This window comes from Vidua chalybeata, chromosome 1 (assembly GCF_026979565.1).
Source record: "Vidua chalybeata isolate OUT-0048 chromosome 1, bVidCha1 merged haplotype, whole genome shotgun sequence".
NCBI lineage: Eukaryota > Metazoa > Chordata > Aves > Passeriformes > Viduidae > Vidua > Vidua chalybeata.
In genome coordinates this window covers 139,444,709-139,464,084 of record NC_071530.1, presented here as the reverse complement: position 1 = coordinate 139,464,084, position 19,376 = coordinate 139,444,709, and the positions used below count along the sequence as shown (strand labels likewise).

Below are 19,376 nucleotides of genomic sequence, written 5' to 3'. Positions count from 1 at the left end.
GTTCACTCAGTGTTGAGTCTGTGGGTCTGTTGGGGTACTGTGCCTGGTTTTGGAGCAATTTCTCTGTTGTCCTGACTGAGACAGCTTTACCCTCTTGTGCCCTCTTTTGTCTCTTTGACTGTCTCTCCTTTTGTCCAGACTGTGTGATCCCTAATGCAATGCTCCTTGCATTATGCTTGCAATGCTCCTAAAGCAAGAGATACTCAGAGTTTAAAACTGAGTAATCCTCCTGTGGGTTACTTCTCATGAAAGCTGTTGCCTTTGAATGGATACAGGTATTTACTCTTGCAGATTGACAATTGAACAGCTCAGCCCTCAATTATCTGCTCAGAACATGCAGAGAATGTAGGGAGTAGTTCTGGAAGGTGCCAAAGGCAAAAGGGCTAAAAAATGGAGTAATTTTGAGGTTTGTGCTGTCTGGTTGATGCTGGTCAAAATAGCAAATAAGATCTCAAGAACTATGACGAGAGCTCTGAACAAGGCAAGGGAGGTCTTTTTTTCTGTTATCATTGCATATTGCTCTTGTATTGTGAATGCTCCCTGCAGCTCTTACTTGCCACACCCTAAAAGAAGGAGAGGACTGGAAAAAATGCAGAAAAGAATAGTGAGCTGGTCAGACACATGGTGCGTTTACTGAAGGCGGGTTACAGATACTATCATTCTTTAGCTTGGAAAAGAGATGGGCAGGTTACAAAGATTCTGATTCTTTAGCTTGGAAAAGAGATGGCCATGGAGAGAATCCTTAGGCCTTGATAAATGGTGTAGAGAAGGTGGAAAAAGGAACTAGGTCACAAAGCAAAACAATGAAGCCATTGGGTTTTGTGCTTTAAATTAAAAAAGGAAATAGTTTTTCATATAACACAAGAGTTCCCCAAGTACACTTAACCTTGGGGGTCATTCCTAATGTGCCAAGGCTGGATCAATTCATGTACGCCCTGCTCTCAGGCTGTTCCTTAAGCAGTGGCGTAAAGGGCTAGACTTCTAGTCTGATCAAACTATTAACACCCAGCTTGATGACTTTGATGACAAAGTCTAGCACATCTGCTGTGTGTCCAGAGCAATTGCACTCACCACAAAAATTTGATTTGCATCGAGTAGCTGAGAGGGAAATTTGGTCAGGACAACCCAGAAACAGAGAGGAAATAGGGAATTAGGCACTGAGCTATAAAAATATTAACAGGCAGGGTCATGATGCATAAGATATGTAGCTTTCTTTTTCTTAGTTTATAAGAAGTGATACTGCTCTGTAAGAGGAACTGTGTGCCATGTCTGGTCAATGGGATTTGGAGAAGGAGGGTCCTGGCATTAGGCTGCAACTGTAGAAATGCCATCCTGGAAAATATTGATTGTCCACAGCAGGTAGGGTTGGAAACACCTGTACTAATCTCTCTAAATGAGGTAAAGTATGGTCTGAGAGAGACGTTCAGGAAAACCCGAAGCAGATTAGATCTACAGATGTCAGCCTTAGCGGCTTCTGCCTTGAGTAGGTTTTGTGTTCCCTCACCTTTGCGTAGGATCCTCCTTCTCTCTCCACAAGTGTCCTCTTGCAAAAGGACTGCAGAAAGAGTGAGACAGTTGCTGTGAATAGTTGCATGTTCTGTGTGCAGCATAAGGTAAACTTGGCATTAAAGAGAAGCTTTATTGCTTGAACCAGTAAGAATTCACCCTAGTTTGTGCTCCTGTATGAAGCAAGGAGGTGTGAAGGGGTCTGAACTTGGGCTGAAGTGAACCCTGCATTCAATTACAGGATCTAATATGCTTGCACAGAGTATGTGATTGACAAAAATAAGAGTGTGAGTAAGACGGTGTGGATTTTAGCTGGTCTTTAGTGCAGCCCTATCCATCTCTATATAATGTGCTAGCTCCTGTTCTTCAGCTGAACATTCAGGTTATTACTTCCATCCGTTCCCCCACTCGTTTGCTTGCCTCTGCCCTGTCTTTGTGGCTCTTTTTTAAAAAAAATATTTTCTTCTCCCAGGGGGGATTTTGCTTGAGTTTATTTGCTAATCTGCAAATAACCCAGTAAAAGCAAGAAAGAGACTTTTAATAATGCTGTTTCATAAACATAAAGAGAATTGTAATGTGCATCAATAGAAGCTTTTTCTCAGACTGTCCTCTGCATGCTCTCAGCTACAGTTTGTTACTACGCAAATCATCTGGGGTACTAGAGTGAGTAGGATACAATGGTATGAGCAAGCAGTAGGAGGTGAAGAATTTTACTGGGGGAAGGAAAGAAGGCATTTCCAGACTCTTCAGTTAAGTATACAAGGGAAGGGATACTCTTGAACAGTGATAAAGGAGGTAACTTTTAGGCAGCTGAGAGAAAGCCAGGACTGAGAACAGAAGTCAACTGCCAGATTTCAAACTAGTTATGCTAGTGAGGATGAATAAAGATGTTTTTCTTTGCATTTTGATGACTGTGCCTCCTTCATGGGACAAGAAATAAAGCCCAGATCCACAGGTGAATTGCAGCCGTTTCTGTGCCACATGTTCAGCAGACACCAGCTTTCACAAGTAGGGCAAAGGCAGAGATCTGTGATGCATGTGTGGGACGGTGCATCTCTGATGCCATAATAAAGACTTAACTTGTTTGTATCTGAGCTGTTCTTTGTGTGCTGGATAGGCACATTAGCATTTAAAAATGGTTTTGATCTAATATTGGCTGATTATAGAATTGAATAGTAGTACTGTTAGGACTTGAAAAGAGGCAGTCTCAGAAGTGTAGCTTGTGGTGAAGCATGACTATCCAACTTCCTAATCAGTGACTGCAAGACAAGTTTCTTCCAGGATCAGTGGAACTAATGAAGACTCATTGCATACCCCGGTGTGTTATTATTCTTTTTTATCTCTCAATTTTCTCTGCAAAATCCTTAGGGCAACAGTGGTACCTAGTTTGAAGTTTGCCTAAGTTGGTTGGTGACTGACAGTTGTAATATATGGTGAATACTTTTCCTTATGAGAGAAAATTATTTTAGGTTTCTGCCTTTCTATCTACCAATAGATTTTCTTTGTTTTTCAGTCTTACAATTCTTATCTGTTGTAGCACCCTCTTTGCCTGCAACTTTGTGCGACTCACAATCTTGAAATCTGGAGTTCCTCACTATTCAAGACAATGTCTGTAGATGCTTGCACAAGCCTTCTTATTGACTTACTAGCTTGCAAAACAAATGACCAACTATTTTGTATTTCAATTCATTGCTTAAATTGTTTTCTCGTGTGCAGGTGATGCATGTTACTTACTGACCTTTATTACTTTGTCCACTAAGATCCATTTTGCTCTAAGTTAATTGCATAGTTCTCTTAGTCCCCTTATGTGTCAATATTCTCCTGTTCATCTGTACCTGTACAGGATTTGTGGTAACCTAGCCTTATTTATTCACTGAATAGGTTCATTTTTCAATGAGTCTCTGTTGCTAGCATGAATTCAAGAGCTGCTTGTACTAAGTGTACTTTTATTAAAACAGAATGAGAAAATGCTTCGGAAATAATTTTGCTCTCCAATCACAGTGTCTGCTTTTTATAATGAAATCTTGTTGCTGTTATAAAGGCTGAACTTGCATTACTGAGACACCAAGGTCTGTCTAGCATAGTGATGACATATAGTCTGTCTCCTGAAGAGCAGGTGTAAAAGAAACTGTTTACAGCATTTGCTAAAGTCTGTAACATAAGAGATGGTAAGTGGATATTGCCATATATAAAATAAATAGTTTCCAGTAGGAAAACTGTAAAGAATGGAATAAGGAAGTTTTTTAGCTGAAGAAACTTAATTACACACATATCCTGGTGGGATGAGGGTCTCAGAAGGCAAACTCAACCCATAGAAGAAGATAGTTTCTTACTCTGGGCTTAGTGTTTCTGTTCTGAAAAGAACTAAGGGGTCTCTTCTCTCTACACTCAAGATTTTTTTGGCCTTCAACCAAATTACAAGTTTAGTTTGATTCCAGATATGAAAGTGCTAAGTTACTCATTTGGATTTCTTGATATATTTCTGTTGCTGTACAAGACTTTATACCATCTTACAGCTAAAGATTGTTAGAGAGATATATGTGAAGTGTAGTAGCTTGTCTCAGAAAACATACTTTTCCTGTATTCTTCTTTGGCTTTAGTTTTGGGTATTTTTAAATTGTTTCTGGAGAGAGCAAATGGCTTATAGTAGTAATTGGCTTGATACCATGGCATGACTACCCCATTGTCTAGCTAGAGATGTTCAGGGATAGTTGTCTCAGGAATGCCATTACCTTAAATTTTATTGCTAATAATAATTCTAAAGAGGTAAAAAAGGCAAAAGCCTGACAAGTCAGTTATAAATTAAAATGGATGCTCCTCCTCTGAACACTTTATCCCCTTCTGCCTCTATCCACTTTCTGCACCTGTATCCCCTTTGCTCTGCCCTTCCTGCCCTCTTGACCTGGCTCAATGTCCATTGCTGCTGATCTGTCACTTATCCTGCCCGGATGCTGGGCACATCTCACTGCTTTAACAAAGACTTGATTGTAAAATTCATATCTTGTAATAAGCCAGGTTTTTGTTTAATTGATTAATGATTAGTAATCATTATAATAAGAGGCTAGAAAGACAAGCAGCTCACTGGAGGGACCTGCAGGTACAGGTGTGTGTCTCTCTGCCAAGCCTTGCTGCCTGTGTCTGTCTGAGCTTTGTATGCAAAGCTCCAGGTACAGCTCATCAGTAGCAGCAGTTTACAGTGGGCTCCACAGCTTTTTGGCACAGCATGTTTGGAATTGCTTGATGCTGCTTTTTGATACTGACCAACAGCCAGCAGTATTTACTAGGTTGCAATGTAAGCAGCAGATTGTATTCATTTGAAACTTTGACTGCATTTTCAGGCAGTTCCAAGTGATGTGTTGGGGGAACTGTGCAAATTTACGTTAGGTGGAGAGAGGACTGTATGGAGAAGTACATCTGGTAGGCAAAAGCCAGACAGTTTCTCAAAACTAGAAGCTGATTGATGAGGCAGATGGACTATCCATAGCAGGTACAGAAACTCATTACTGTGGAAGAAATTTTTGCCAGACAAAGTAGTCAAAATAGTCCTAAATTTTATAGTTCAAATTAAAGCCATCTTTATTTGCTATTTTTAATCATGTTTTTTACTATTGTAGAAATGGCACTAACTGCTCAGGTCAGATATTTTTGACATAATAACATGTTTGCTAGGGATATACAGAGCTGCTAATAAAGTATAAGCTTCTTGAAATACAAGAAGAGCTTTGCAGTACAGATCTGTTTTGCTCATTTGGTCAGTGTAAGGAGGCATTTCTATCTGAACAAGACTTCAGTGTTTTCAGTGTGCATGTTTCCTCTCTGAGCAACCCAGGTAAAACAGGTTGCGAATAAAGGCAAGCAAAACGTCTCAGGGATTCTGTCTGACTGCTCTGGATTGAAATGTAGCCTCTGGAAGTCTATAGAACTCTCATTGAAAATGCGGAGTGCAAAATTTAATGTGACTGGAGGTTGGATTTGCTTTTGACAAAGAAATGGGCAGCGATGGAAGGAACAAGTCCAGTGAGAGCTGCTGTCCAAAGGTCTTTTTCCCTAGAAATACTTGATAAATCTCTGTGACTACTGGAATGACTGAAAATATATTGGGACCCTTTTTATAAGGTCCCTGCTATGTCCATCCTGAGTTTGTTAATGTTCAAGCTATACAGATGAACTTTTGTCTGTCCTTTTCAACAATGTGACATTTTATGGTGGGAGTAGTACGTGGATTGTATGGACTTACCTCTTAGCATTGTGCAGCTAAGTCTGTGGAATAAATATATAAAATTGAGCTTGCAAGGTTGCCAGTATTTGACACATCAAAGTTTTGTAAGGATTGTTAGAGCTTGGGTGGGTATCTCCTGTGCCTGCTTTTTGTCTCTGAATAGCAAAAGCTAGCATATGACTATGATGCACACAGAACAGGGCACATGAGTAAGAAGATGCTATTTTTACTTGATCACTTTTTAGAATAGAACAATTGTTATTGCATGTAACTCAAGTACTTGCCAAATATGCTTTAATGTAGCCTTAATTGATCTACTTAAAGTTTTAAGCAGCCAGCAGTATTCCCACTGAAACATGTAGTTATGAAAGGTTTGACACAGTAGGCAGTGAGTTCACAGAGGTAGCGATTGATCATAGATTTATCTGCTAAGCCTTGAGCCTACAGATGGAAAGACAAAGACTTTCCATCTGCCCATGCAAAACTTTGGATATATCAAGGCTGTGCTTTGAAGAGTGCCTTCAGGCTTTTTTCCAGACAGGATTCACAGAGTACCCTCAAGAAAAAGACAAGGCTTGCCCCAGATGCCAGTAACTTAGGATGGCTCTTGGTGACTTCTGTGTACCATCAAGCATGCTCAGACAAGCTGTTTTTTGGCTGCTTGCCATCTGGGAGACAGGCATGCATGGGAATAAGGTGGAGGCAGGGCATGGGGCAGAGCATTCTTATTGCCCTGCAAGCTCTTTTTTGAAACTGCATGTGCGCCCTGGAGAGATCTGTGTGGACATGGAACTGGCTCACATGTATGGGCCAGCTTCTGCAGGCCAACAAATTATCTTGCTCTGTATACATGGAAATGACTTGAGTTTGTGTTCCACCATATATAAAAAGTACAAAGTGTATTGCATCCTAGTTTTTTAGGACAGATGTGGGGTCATTTTGACATTTTGGATGCTCTGCTTACTACTTTTCTCACAGAGCTTTTCACTCTCATCACGTGGCAGACCTCGGTAGTCTTTTTAGATTCTGGAAAAGTGGATATTTTCCATTAGATTCAGCTTTACCATTAAGTTAGGAGTACAAGAGCCCTTAAGTACCTTTGTTTTAAATAATAGTTTGTTTCATAAATGTAATCTTTGGATCTATGTTATTGTGTCAGCCAGCACCATTCATTATGTGCTTGTTGCTGTGCAGTCAGAGCTCTACAGAACATCCACCCTCCTTCCTCAAAAGGAAACAAGTTCCCACCACAGAAAGCTTTCAATACAAGTTGAACAACAATTGTTGGGGGAGCATGAAGACAGATTAATCAACTGAGGTGGAGTTTTCAGCATGGAAAGGAGAGTATAAGTGATCTGAATCTGAATGAAAGGCTGTATTACTGAGATGTGGATGATATATGAATATTGAGATTGTATGGAAGAATACTGGAAGAAGTTCTGTTTCAAAATCTAATGATACTGCTGATAGTGGTATTAGGCTGATAAAGTGAGCTGATTTGGAGGGTGTTTGTTGTCTTGATGTACTGTTAACATTTGGGACTGATGAGTTGGATGCAGTTTGGTAGAATGAAGAGGTGCTGAGGCAGCAGGGATATTGTCAAAGGAGCAGTGTGGGGAAAATGGCCTGAATGTAGAGGGCAGGATGAGCTAGTGTTAGCCAATACCAGGGTAAGGAGGAATAATGGTCTGAACAATATTTTAGCCAAAAACTATTTTGTCTGGAGAAATATTTTTTTTCCAGATGAATGCCGTTATGTTCTAAAAGAAGTTTAAGATGTGTCAGCTAAGAGAGAACGTATGGGCTGTGGTGAAGTTAGTGATTTGTGATTATTTTCTAAGAGCTGTTTAGCCTCAGTTCTATGGGATGTTAGCCCTGGGTGCTGTCAGCTTACCAAGCCCCATTAGGTTTAATAGTTGATCCTGGGTTTTGAACTGACCTTATCTAACTAAAATTATATAAAATGTAGATTTAAGAAGAGAATAAGTTATTGACCAAACATTGACCTCTTTTGCTGCCTTTAACAAATCCTGAAAGGGAACCGTTTTGATTTGTATTGACATTTGAAAGGAGGCAAGAGCTCCACATCTGTCTGCCACAAAGATGGATCTATGTATTCTGTGTGGTAACAGGAAATAACAGACCCATGCAAGGAAATATTCTTTTCCCCTATTCTCTGTGTAGCTGAGGGTTGGAGGTAGCACTAGAAGAAAATAATAGAGCTGGCTACCTAAAGATGTGTCATGACAAAGAAAGCTAAGTTTTGCCAAATGGCTAAGACACTTCTTCTTAGGAGATTAATACCCCTAGAAAATAAAAAAGTTCTCTCTCCCTACTTCTTCTTCTTCCCCTTCAATTTTAGCAACTTGGAAAAGTCCCCTAAGACAGCCTGTGTTTCTTTTAACCACTCACCTGTTTTCAATTAAAAGGCAGTGGACATCTATGTAATTGCTAGCAACCTCTTCCTTTTTTTCTCTTTTGTATCCTGAAGGAGCTCAGTAAAAGGCATTGCTGAAAACGCACTAGCATTCATTACTCTTGAATGCATGATGGGCTAAGAGTCAAGCAGCATCTTGCCAAGTGACTTATTTAATTTTTAAGCCATTCAGGTACTTACAGATTTGTAAAGCCATTGAAGTTGGAAAAGAGCTTTAAAATCAAGTCCTAACCTTAACCCAGTACTGACAAGTCCACCACTAAACCATGTCCTCAAGTGCCACGTCTACATGTTTTTTTAAATACTTTGAGGGATGTTGACTGCCCCACTTCCCTGGGCAGCCTGTTCCAATGCCTGACAACCCTTTCCACTAAGAAATTTTTCCTAATATCCAATTTAAACTTCCCCTAGCCCAACTTGAGGAGTTTTCCTCTGATCCTGTCACTTGTTACAGTGGGAAGAGACCGATCCCCACCTGGCTACAGCCTCCTGTCAGGCACTTGTAGAGAGTGGTAAGGTCTCCCCTGAGCCTCCTTTTCTGCAGGCTAAACACCCCCAGCTCCCTCAGCTGCTCCTCATCAGACTTGTGCTCCAGACCCTTCCCCAGCTCTGTTGCCCTTCTCTGGATGTGCTCCAGCCCCTGAATGTCCTTCTTGTAGTGAGGGGCCCAGAATTGGACACAGCATTTGAGGTGTGGCCTCACCAGTGCTGAGTACAGGGGGACAATCCCTGCCCAGGTCCTGCTGGCCACACTGTATCTGATCTAGGCCAGGATGCCATTGGCCTTCTTGGCCATCTGGGCACACACTGGCTCATGTTCAGTCCCTGTTGACCAGCACCCCCAGGTCCTTTTCCAGGGCAGCTTTCCAGCCACTGTTCCCCAGCCTGTAGGACTGCATGGGGTTGTTGTGACCCAAGTGCAGGATCCAGCACTTGGTCTTGTTGAACCTCACACCACTGGCCTCCAGGCCACTGATCCAGCCTGTCTAGATCCCTCTGCAGATCCCTCCTACTTTCCAGCAGATCAACACTCCCAACCAACTTGGTGTCATCTGCAAACTTTCTGAGGGTACCCTCGATCCCCTCATCCAGACTGTTGATAGATATTAAATAGAACTGGCCATGGGGAACGCCACTTGTGACCAATCACCAGCTTTATATAACTCCATTCACTACCACTCTCTGGGCCCGGCCACTCAGCCAGGTTTTTACCCAGTGAACAGTACACCAATCCAAGCCATGAAAAGCCATTTCGCCAAGAGAAGGCTGTGGGAGACAGTATCAAAGGCTTTACTAAAGTCCATGTAGACAACATCCACAGCCTTTCCCTCATCCCCCAAGTGTGTCATGTGGTTATACATAGGAGATAAGATCAGTCATCATGGTATTGAAACCTGTATCATTTGCTCCCTCTAATGCATGGTAAATTAGTGCTATAACCCAGAAGGGTCTCCTTGTTCATCCCATGTCACCCTTCTCCCTAATCTCTATTGTTTGGGGGCACTGGGAAGGGAGGAGTTGCAATTCACAGGAGACTTGCTGCTGGCAGTGTTCTTCCAGGCAGTTTAAGTCCCACTGTGCTACCTAATTTCTCTTTGGTGAGCACTGGAACTGGGCTGACAGCCAAAAACTGCTTGCTTCTGAATGTTGCTGTAGTGTGTTAGGGTTCCAAAGGTGTCTCTAGGAGTCTTCCTATTCAGCTAGGGAAAATCCTTGCCAAAGACAGTTGGAGGAATTTTTATGGATCATATTTGATACCAAATGTCTTTTCGCTGCTGATCAGCCCTTGTTGGAGCAGGTTGTGCTGGGAGTACTTTTACAGGTCAGTTAAGATACATTTACATTTTTTGTACAGGGAGGAATTAATTGAGTTACTAACAGAACAGTTTTCATTCTCATTGTGCTGTGAAAATAGTCTTGGTGGATCACATCTATCTTTCCGTGGTCTGGAGGATAGGCAAAGAAGTTGTTAGTAGTTGTTTCTTTTGGGTAGGTAAATATGATCTAGAGGAGCTGGATCATAGTAGGTGGATATAAGCTAGGAGAGAGAGATTTTTTTTGTGTCTTGAGGCACACTGATGTAAATAGAAACCACAGAATATATTTAAGTTCCCACAAGAGGTGTTCCTGTCCTTGGCTTGCAGTTGTAGGTATTGTACTGGTTGCAGAGATCACTTATCTTTTAGAAATATTTGGATGTTTTTAAAGATCCTAAGGGAAAATGATCAACATTTTGGCCTCTGCTTTAATTCTGTACCAAGGAATTCCTGTAACTTAGGCTCAAAGTTTTCAATTAAGACTCCAGGATTTAAGCTGAATAGATTTTCAAAAGGTGCTATAGTTAAAGTACTTTCACTGGAAGCTTGAGCCAGTTTCCTGTGAGAGGCTTTTAAGTGCTTATCTGTAGCTGGTAGAAGCTGGTAGTTCTGATTTCTTCCCCAGCTCCCCATCCTTTGCTTCTAAGTCGAGCAAGAGTAAAAGGGCACCTTTTACTTTGGCTGAACATTGTAGTTTAGGTTTCTATTCAGATCTGTCAAACATTGCACCACAGTATCTGAGCAAAGTTCTTTTGTACACAGGGGAATTTGGGACCATTAATTACAAGTAGCACTAAAAGTAGCCCAGTTATGCAGGAACATAAATGCAAAAATCAGTCACATAAAGGGGAAGTTGTCTCAGGATCCACACATTCTTAAAATCACTATGATGTGTGTGAGTGCTGAAACTGTGAAAATTTGGGCAGAAAACAAGCTACTACCCTAGTTCTAAATGGACATTTCTGTTCTATGGTTTGCATTTGTTTTATTTTTTCCTCTGGATGCTTTCCTTATTCTGCTGTCATTAGTCTCTACCTCATTATATACTCCCAGAGAGTGCATCTCTCTTGCTTGTTAGGATGGTGTAGGTGGTAACTTGCAGTGGTACAAAGGACTGAAGGAGAGATAATCAGCTGAATAAGTCATTGCTCTGTACAGAGACTGACTTGCTGACTTTTTTTTGTGCATGGCTTACTTATCCCACATTCTTTAAGATCTAGAAGGTTGTAGGAATTTAAAATGTAATAGAAAACCTTCAACTTGTTTGCCTAGAAAGGAAAAAAAAAGGTGTGATTGGATGATGAACATTTAAGAAAAGCTCTACACTGAGGGTCTTGGATGCTCCAGTGAATCCAGGAGAGCACAGTTCCACACGGTAGCCTGCACTAAATAAATTTATACAGCGCTGCATTCCTCTCACTTTCTTTCTCAAATATCTCACCTTGAATCCACATCAAGGTACAGATGGTTCATTTGCTTTGGTCTGACACAGCTCTGGTTACCACATGGCACTTCTCAGTAGTTTGTGCTAAATGTTTGAACCGTTGGGTTCTTCTTTCCTAAAACAATGTTTCTCATATTTTTTTCCCAGCTATCCATTGCAATCTGAATCCAAATGGTATTGATCACCCTGTCCCCACAGAAGGTATTAACCTGCAGCTTGAAGGCGAAGGAGTTGATTCGCTCGCGGTTAAGAACACTGGTACTCCAAAAGGACCCGAGTCAAAAGACACCCCCAAGAGACAAGTGGAGCCGGAAATATCTAAGGTAGGTAGGATTGCCTTCTTATTTATTTTGGTGAGTCTTTAAGAATCCAAGCTTCTTGAAGTCCTTTCTTTTGCTTAAAAGGCATTTATCATCCTGTTAAAGACATATAAAGGTGTAAAAATAGCAGTCTGAGGAAGTGGGTGTTACAGAAGCAAGGTACTGCTGTGGAGCTGTAGCATACACACATCTTGGATATTGCACTATTCTGTTTTTCTCTAAATGAAGATAATTAAAGTAATGGGTTCTCTCTTTTTCAGACACTGTGGAGACTCTTTTTTTCAAATGACTTGGGTAACAAGCAGAATTGGCACAGAAATGTTTTTCTTGAGGGTGTTTTTTTTTGTGGGGTTTTTTTTTGGTTTTTTTTTTTTTTTTTTTTTTTTTTTTTTATATTTATTTTTTCTTGGGGCAGGTAAAGGAGGAGAAAAGTTCTATGGATATATGAATACATGGATTTTTATATGGGTGACTGATTTTAATAATCTGTTAACTCATTTTAGGTAAAATACCAGGCCAGTTCTTCCATGTGTGATATGACAGTAAGCAAAAGTAATTTAGAGATGAGTTCCTGAAAACAAATATGTCTGTTCTTACTCATAAGCTTCTACTTCTTGTATGAGCAGCAGACATAACTGCCAAGTGCAAGTGAATGTGTGTACTCAAGATACTCTGGTATAGGACAATAATTTGTCATATTAGATACATTTTTAACTGGAATCACAGAATATTCTGAGTTGGAAGGGATCCCACAAGGATCATCAAATCCAGCTCTTAAGTGTATGGCCCATACAGGGGTTGAACCCACAAGCTTAGCATTACTAGCACGAGGCTCTAACCAAGGAAGCTGGTCTCAGGGTCAAAGGAAAGATAAGAGAATGTTATAAAATAATTGGGAAACATTCTTTAAAAGCCTTATCAGTATTTTTGATTCTTAAAGGCCTAAAACCAGGAGTTTGGGGGTAATTTCTGCAGAGTGGAAAATTGAGTCTTTATTGAATCTGACACTTTGAGAGTTATTAGAGCAAATAAAATTAGTGTCTTTTTTTCTAACAGGTTCAAAAAGGCAATAGAAATTATTTCAATGACTAAACAAATAGAAGTATTTCCTACTGCCGACAGTACAATAAACCTAAAAAATAATACACATATGGTTGTGATGTATTTCACTCTTAGAATCAAATAGTATTAAATGTTTTGAGCAATTGCCTTGACAATAAAGGCTTGGTATGAATTCTCCATTCTAATTTTTATCTACAATATCTAGTTTAAATATAAATATTTATTTAATTTAAATTTATATAAATATAAATTTAAATTAATACCATTTAACTAATTTCATTCTGACTTAATACATCAAACTAGATCCTCCATTACAGGCTTGCAGCAATTAAAAAAACCCGGCTACTTGCAATCTGTTTGGTGGCCATTTATCACACAGAATCACAGAATGACTAGGTTGGAAGAGACCTTCAAGATCATCAAGTCCAACCCATGCCCTAAACACCTTAACTAAACCATGGCACCAAGTGCCATATCCAGTCTTTTTTTGAACACATCCAGGGATGGTGCCAAACACCATATATCAAGCACTTTGCTGATTTGTCGTGAACCCTTAGAGAACAGGTTTGTGATTACTGCTTTGAAATATCCATTTGATAACAAGACCACCAGATATTGGATGAGTTTTGAGACAAAGCTCAGCTAATAAGGCATTTGTCTAGCTGTTCACAAAGGCAAACTAACCCTGCTCATGTTTCAACATCAGCAGATGAAAATCTGCCCTGTATTGAAAGCTGAGAAGGTGTGTTAAACTTGGAGACATACAAACTTGGGAGTGAAGAAGCTAAATGGTGCAATAGGGCTCCCAATTGAGAATGGGCTCGTGTAGCTGACATGGAATACAGTCATATCAAACTTGTCTTTGCTTGCAAAAGACATACCCTAATGAAAAATGAGAGTGAAATACATCAGTGATTTAATGTAAGGGAGGTTGCTTTCAGTGTCTGAGCTGTGATTGTTGGACTGATGAATGTGAAACAGGCTGTCCTTGCTGGAGATGGCTGGGGAAGAGGGTAAGTATGCTCTCAAATGGGCAAGTGCTCTCAAAGTACTGAAATCCACTATTGGTTTCCCACATCTGATTGCAGTAGCTTTATTTAGAAAACTGGGCATGCTTCAGATTTAAAAACAAACAAACAAACTGAATTTTTGCTTAATGGAATAATCTTAGCATAAGTGCATCAAGCAAATGGAATGGACTATTTTTTCTAATTTTATTGCTTTATTGCCTTTTTAGTAACTTTGTCTTTTACGTGTGTAGAAATTCAGTGACGTTTTTCATCTGGATTCATACGTTATAGCCTGAGGTGGCCTGTCTTTTCTGGCTTGCTCTGCCTTAACTTTAAATATTGTTTTGCTTTGTCCTCTAAAATGTGAATATGGAGTTGGACTTCAGCTTGTGTAGCTTTAAGAGTTGAATTAAGCTGCCATTAGGAAACTTCATCCATGCAATCATATATGTACAGTGGAAAGATGAGCAGGAATTCAGGAAAGTTTTGTAAATAAAGCATTGTGATCAGAGCCATTTGCTTTATATTTCCATTGCACAGTTGATTTTAAAAAGGATTTCTTTGCAGTTCTGTGTATTCAAATAATATTAACACATACCTCATATTCACAGTAGTGAGACCTGTGTTGCACATAGCAGTCCAATGTATTTAATATAATTTAAAATGCCTCCTAGGCTCTTGTTCCTACTTTCAGCTTTCTAATTTGTCATCAAGATCACTTCCAGCACTTTAAACATCTGGTTTTGCTGTCCAAAGAAAATCTCCTTTGTAATGAAGTGTGTCCTTTCTTTTCTGTCCTGGGTTACAGACAGATTTAAAGTTCCTTTTTATGCAGCTACTCTAATGTAAATATGGCAGTACAAGTGTTTGATTCTATATTTGGAATGCAGACAACAGAAAGTGTAGCTCCAGTGAAGGATCACTCATTTATAAGTTCCTGATGAATATAGAATCTAGTATTTATAGGCTGACTGAGGTAGAATTAAAATGCAAAATGGAACAATGATCTTAGTCTCCCTCAGCTGGTTCCCTGAGGAACCACCTTGTTACAAATACGAACAAGTCCAAAACCAGCAAGATTAAACTAATGTCTATAATCTAGTCAGACTCTGAAAATATACAGGATATAATACAAATTAAGGAAAAGATATGAAGTGTAAAAATGCTTCATTTTTTATTAAGGAATAACAATATACACATTTTCTTGATCAGTAACTGATTTTTCAGCATTCCTGATATATAAAAACAATTCAGGCAGTTGAGTGGTCACTTTCACAGAGCAGTAAAAGTCACTGGGGAAAGCAAGGATAGTTTTTTAATATACGTTTTAAAAATAGAAATTATTTCTTTACCACCTATATTTAGCCACTGTTGTGTGTTTTCTGGAATTCTTATCTTTTTTCATTGAAATTCTATTTCTGGCTCTTATGTCTCATCTGTTTGGTTTTAATACCATAGTCACAGAGTAGAGTTCTGTTAAAAACAAGGTAATAAAGGTTTTGGTATACTTTTGGAATCCTGTACTTCTCTGAGTATAGGCTTTAACAGAAGGCAGCTTTTCTAAGGAGATTCAGAAAATTATCTTTTGCAGCAGTGTTGACTTGTTATCAAGTCCTCCGGCATGATGCACTCACAAAGCCTTGTTGAGCCTTGGTGAGCATGAGACCCAAATCTGGGCTGTTGCTCATTAGGAGGCTGTTTATTCAGGGAATTTTCTTTCCTAAGTAAGGTGTGCATGCATACCTGGTGACACATTTTGTCTCACTATGTGGTAGCAGCAATAGCAAATAATAAAGGCTTTTTAATGGCCAGTACTGCTGTTAGGCTTTTTACGTTGTGTTAGCAATTGCAGGTTTTTTTATCTGACTCGAGAGAAATTAACAGCTCTTTAAAATGTTCATGAAAACTATGAAAAGAAACTGTTTAAAGAAGTGAGAAGCTTTTCTCTTGTCTTCTGTTGATAAGTGCTATATAGGCATCAGTAGACTATGTTTTGTTGCAGTGTAACTCATTAGTTCTTTTAGTTGCTTTTGCTTTCTTAAAAATCCCCCTTTTTTTTTGAAGTTATATTGAATAACACTGAAGGGCTGACTGAACTCAGTACCAAGAGGATAAGAATTCATCTCAGCTTACTGGGCTCTGTTCAGAACTGACTGGGGTGGAAACAACTCCTCTGGCTTCCCTGGGAGGATCTGCTCTGATCAGCAAGTGTTTGGGAGGGGTGGGGGGTGTCAAACATGTGGTGAAAAGTTGAAGCACAGAAGAGTAAGGACTTTAAGTAATAAAGGTGTTACAGAATTCCTAGAAATATTAAAATTCTGTCAGTTATTTAAATTAAAAAAAAAAATTCTTGTTACTGTTCTCTAACAGGAGACTAGGAAAAGTAATTTTCTAGAAGATTTCTCTGTTTTTTTAATCAGTGGCTTCTGCTTCACAGTGTTTATCCTTTTTGGTCAAGCTTATCAAATGGGTTGGATTTGAAAAACAGTATTAGGCCAGTCTGGGTGAGGCTTTTAGCAATCTGATCCCATGGCAGGGGATTGGGACTAGATGATCATTATGGTCCCTTCCAACCCAAACCATTCTGTATTCCCCCCCCCCCCCCCCGCCCCCTTTTTTTTAACTTTTTTTTGCAGTTGAGAAACATCAATGCTCACTGAACTGGGACAACGAGGTTTTACCATTTTGAGTTGTCTTCCTATTATCTTCCTCTTGTGAGACTTCTGGTGGCCACAGGATATGGGGAAAAAAAAACCAGATTGGACAGATTAAAGTAAAGAAACATTTTTCTGTTGAAGTGAAGGTTCAGCAAAATCCCAACTGGGCTGTTCAGCTCCTCCGGATTTTGCTTTAAAATTGTGTGTCAGGGTGTTTGAATTGCAGATCTCTGTGTTTCTGAGTGAGGTACTGACCCTGGATGGGGAAATGTTACTTTACTGATACATAGTTTGCTTTTCTTAGCTTACTTTTGTGGAAAAGTAGTTAACGGATTTCCACTGTCCACATCAGATCACCACTATGAAAGTCAATAGATTAGGTGTGAATGTGAATTCTTTTCCCTCTCCCAACTCTGACTGTGATAGTGACAAAACACCACTTACTGTATTGGGTCTTCTTTATGACTAACAAAAATGGGCACAGAATCTCAGGGTAGAATATATCTGAAGTGGGTTTAAAAACATTTGGTAAATGCTACTATCACATAGCTGAAATAATTGCACTTCAGGACAATATGCCTTTCTAGTGTCTCATTCTGTGACTATTAGTAATACACAATAATTATTGTGCCTGCTTCTATCCTAATATTCAATGCACTTTTCATGTGTTGCATAGTTATAAGTATCCATGTAAATCAGGGGCTGAAGTGTTTGATGTGTGTGTGTCCCTTCCTCTCTCAGCTTGTCATTCACAATTGTGACCTCTGGCTGAAGCCTGAAATTTCAGAACCATGCAGTGAACAAACCTCTTTTCCTGAGCTGTGAAACAGCAGTGCTGGGTGAATTTGTGCATTTCAAGCCACTGAGAGTGATGTTTTGTTTATCATTCTGGGATTTTATAGGAGAGAATGAAGTGCTGAAGTAACCCTACCTGTAGTGCAAAATACAGCTGCTTAGTTCATAATCCACACTCTCACAACCAAGAAAAACATGAAACATCTCTCTCTGTTGGGGTTTTACCACCAGCTTACCACAGGAGGACAAATGTCTGATTCAAAATCCAAGTATATTCTTGTTGTAGCATGATTTTTGCTATTGCTGTATCATCCATTCTTGCTATAAATAGTTTAATATGAAGGCCCACATTTTTACAGCAAGGTTTCTCCATTCAGCATAAAAGATCTGGTTTCTCCTGTTCATTCTGTTGACAATGACTGCATGCCTGGAGATTCTGAAAAATGTCATCTCCTCTGCTGACAGCATCCATTTGGAAGTGGGAGATCTTGACAAGTTAGTGTGTTGTGCTCTGTCCAGCAGGTGGAAAGGACCATTTGTGTCCTTCTCCTTTGCCCCTCATCTCAAAGTGGGATTATTTTCTTATTGGTTTTCTCCCCACAGGAAATCAAAATAATGAACTCAGACTAATTCTTAGCTCTTAGGTGGTATAAGTAGAACAGGTGAAGTTTATTCACAAAGACATGGTTGATTGACCTTCTGAACAAAAGGCCTTTTTGAAGTTCACCTGTACAAGCATGCTCTATTGGTGACTTCAGTCCATCAGGTGATATTAGGAAGAGGAATTTGTTAGGATTTTACAGCTGGATTTTTTAACAGTTGGACTGTGACTTTCAGAAAAAAATCAAGGATGAAAACATTTTGGGTAGTTGCATGCATGCAAGTGCTTTCATGTGGAGGACATCAAAGTGTTGGCCCCTGGGAAGCGGTGCAGTCTGTGACCCTGAGGTGTGCTTGGGGCTGCACAAACGCACAGCAATGAGGTGGCTTCTGCTGCAGAGAGACAGTCCTTGCATAGGGCTGCCTTGAGCAGATGGTTACAAAGAGGCAGCTGAGAGAGCATAAGGAGGGAAGTGTAGTCTGATCTGGCTCCTGTTGTCCTGTGAAAACTATCAATGTGAAATTTGTGTTCTTTCCCATTACACTAGTGTGAAAAGGAGCAGCAATTGCAGTACATATTAGCAAACATAAGCAGTAAAAAGCTGTGGTAGTACTCTAGAAATAAGTGGGATGTCTAATACTATAGACACATGTAGACACAGACACCTTGTTTAAAACTTCATTTCAGGGAAAAAGAAATATAGATAAAAAGATGGAATGGCCTTTAGAGGAAAAAGCAATTACATACAGCATGTGTATGCATACTGTACTTACAGTGCCAGTTTTGCTGCTTGCCTCATTGTGAAGCTGTTTCATAAAGCCATCCAAACCCTCTGCTTCCACTTTGAAGCTACTTTAAGGGCTTCAAAAATAAAGCAGTATTTTAATGACACAGCTGCCTTGTTGGGGATGGAAAAATATAGGAATTGCCTGGTCAAGAAAATGATAGCATTGTGATTAGAGGGGCTACAAAATGTATCATGGAACCAATTTAGGATTTAAAATGGAAAATGCTCCACTGCTGACACCACAGGTCTGCAAATGGTATATTTTGCCTGAGTTATAACTCATAAATATAATATATTTTATTAATCTGCCTCATGTGTTTGCTGGCAGTTGCTATAGTCACTAGAGAATCACAGAACTGTTGGTTTTGGTAGCAACCATAAAGATGATCTTGTTCCAGCCACCCTGGCATGGGCAGGGACACCTTTCACTAGACCAGATTGCTCAGAGCTCCATCCAGCCTGGCCTTGAACGCTTCGGGAATGGGGCATGCACAGCTTCTCTGGGCAACCTGTGCCAGTGCTCGCCACCCTTACAGTAAGAAATTTTTTCTAATTGTCTTTCAGTTTATTACCTATTGTCTTTCAGTTTGAAGCCATTCTCCCTTCTCCTGTCACTACATGTCCTTGTAAAAAGTCTCCTCCATCTCCCTTGAAGGCTCCTTTCAGGTACTGGAAGGCTGCAATTAGGTCACCCAACGCCTTCTCTTCTTCAGGCTGAATA

The 19,376-nt window shown here is 39.8% G+C and overlaps 1 protein-coding gene across 4 annotated transcripts in view; it reads left to right on the top strand.

Annotated features, from left to right (window-relative positions):
* Positions 1-19,376, top strand: part of SAMD12 (sterile alpha motif domain containing 12) — a 201,903-nt gene that overhangs the window by 6,150 nt on the left and 176,377 nt on the right. For all 4 annotated transcript variants that reach the window (XR_008435202.1, XM_053967449.1, XM_053967439.1 and 1 more), the window contains exon 2: positions 11,571-11,746. Coding sequence is in view for 3 of the 4 variants with exons in the window: in XM_053967449.1 (XP_053823424.1) it covers positions 11,571-11,746 (176 nt within the window). In the remaining variant the exon portion in view is untranslated. The remainder of the gene's footprint in view (positions 1-11,570; positions 11,747-19,376) is intronic.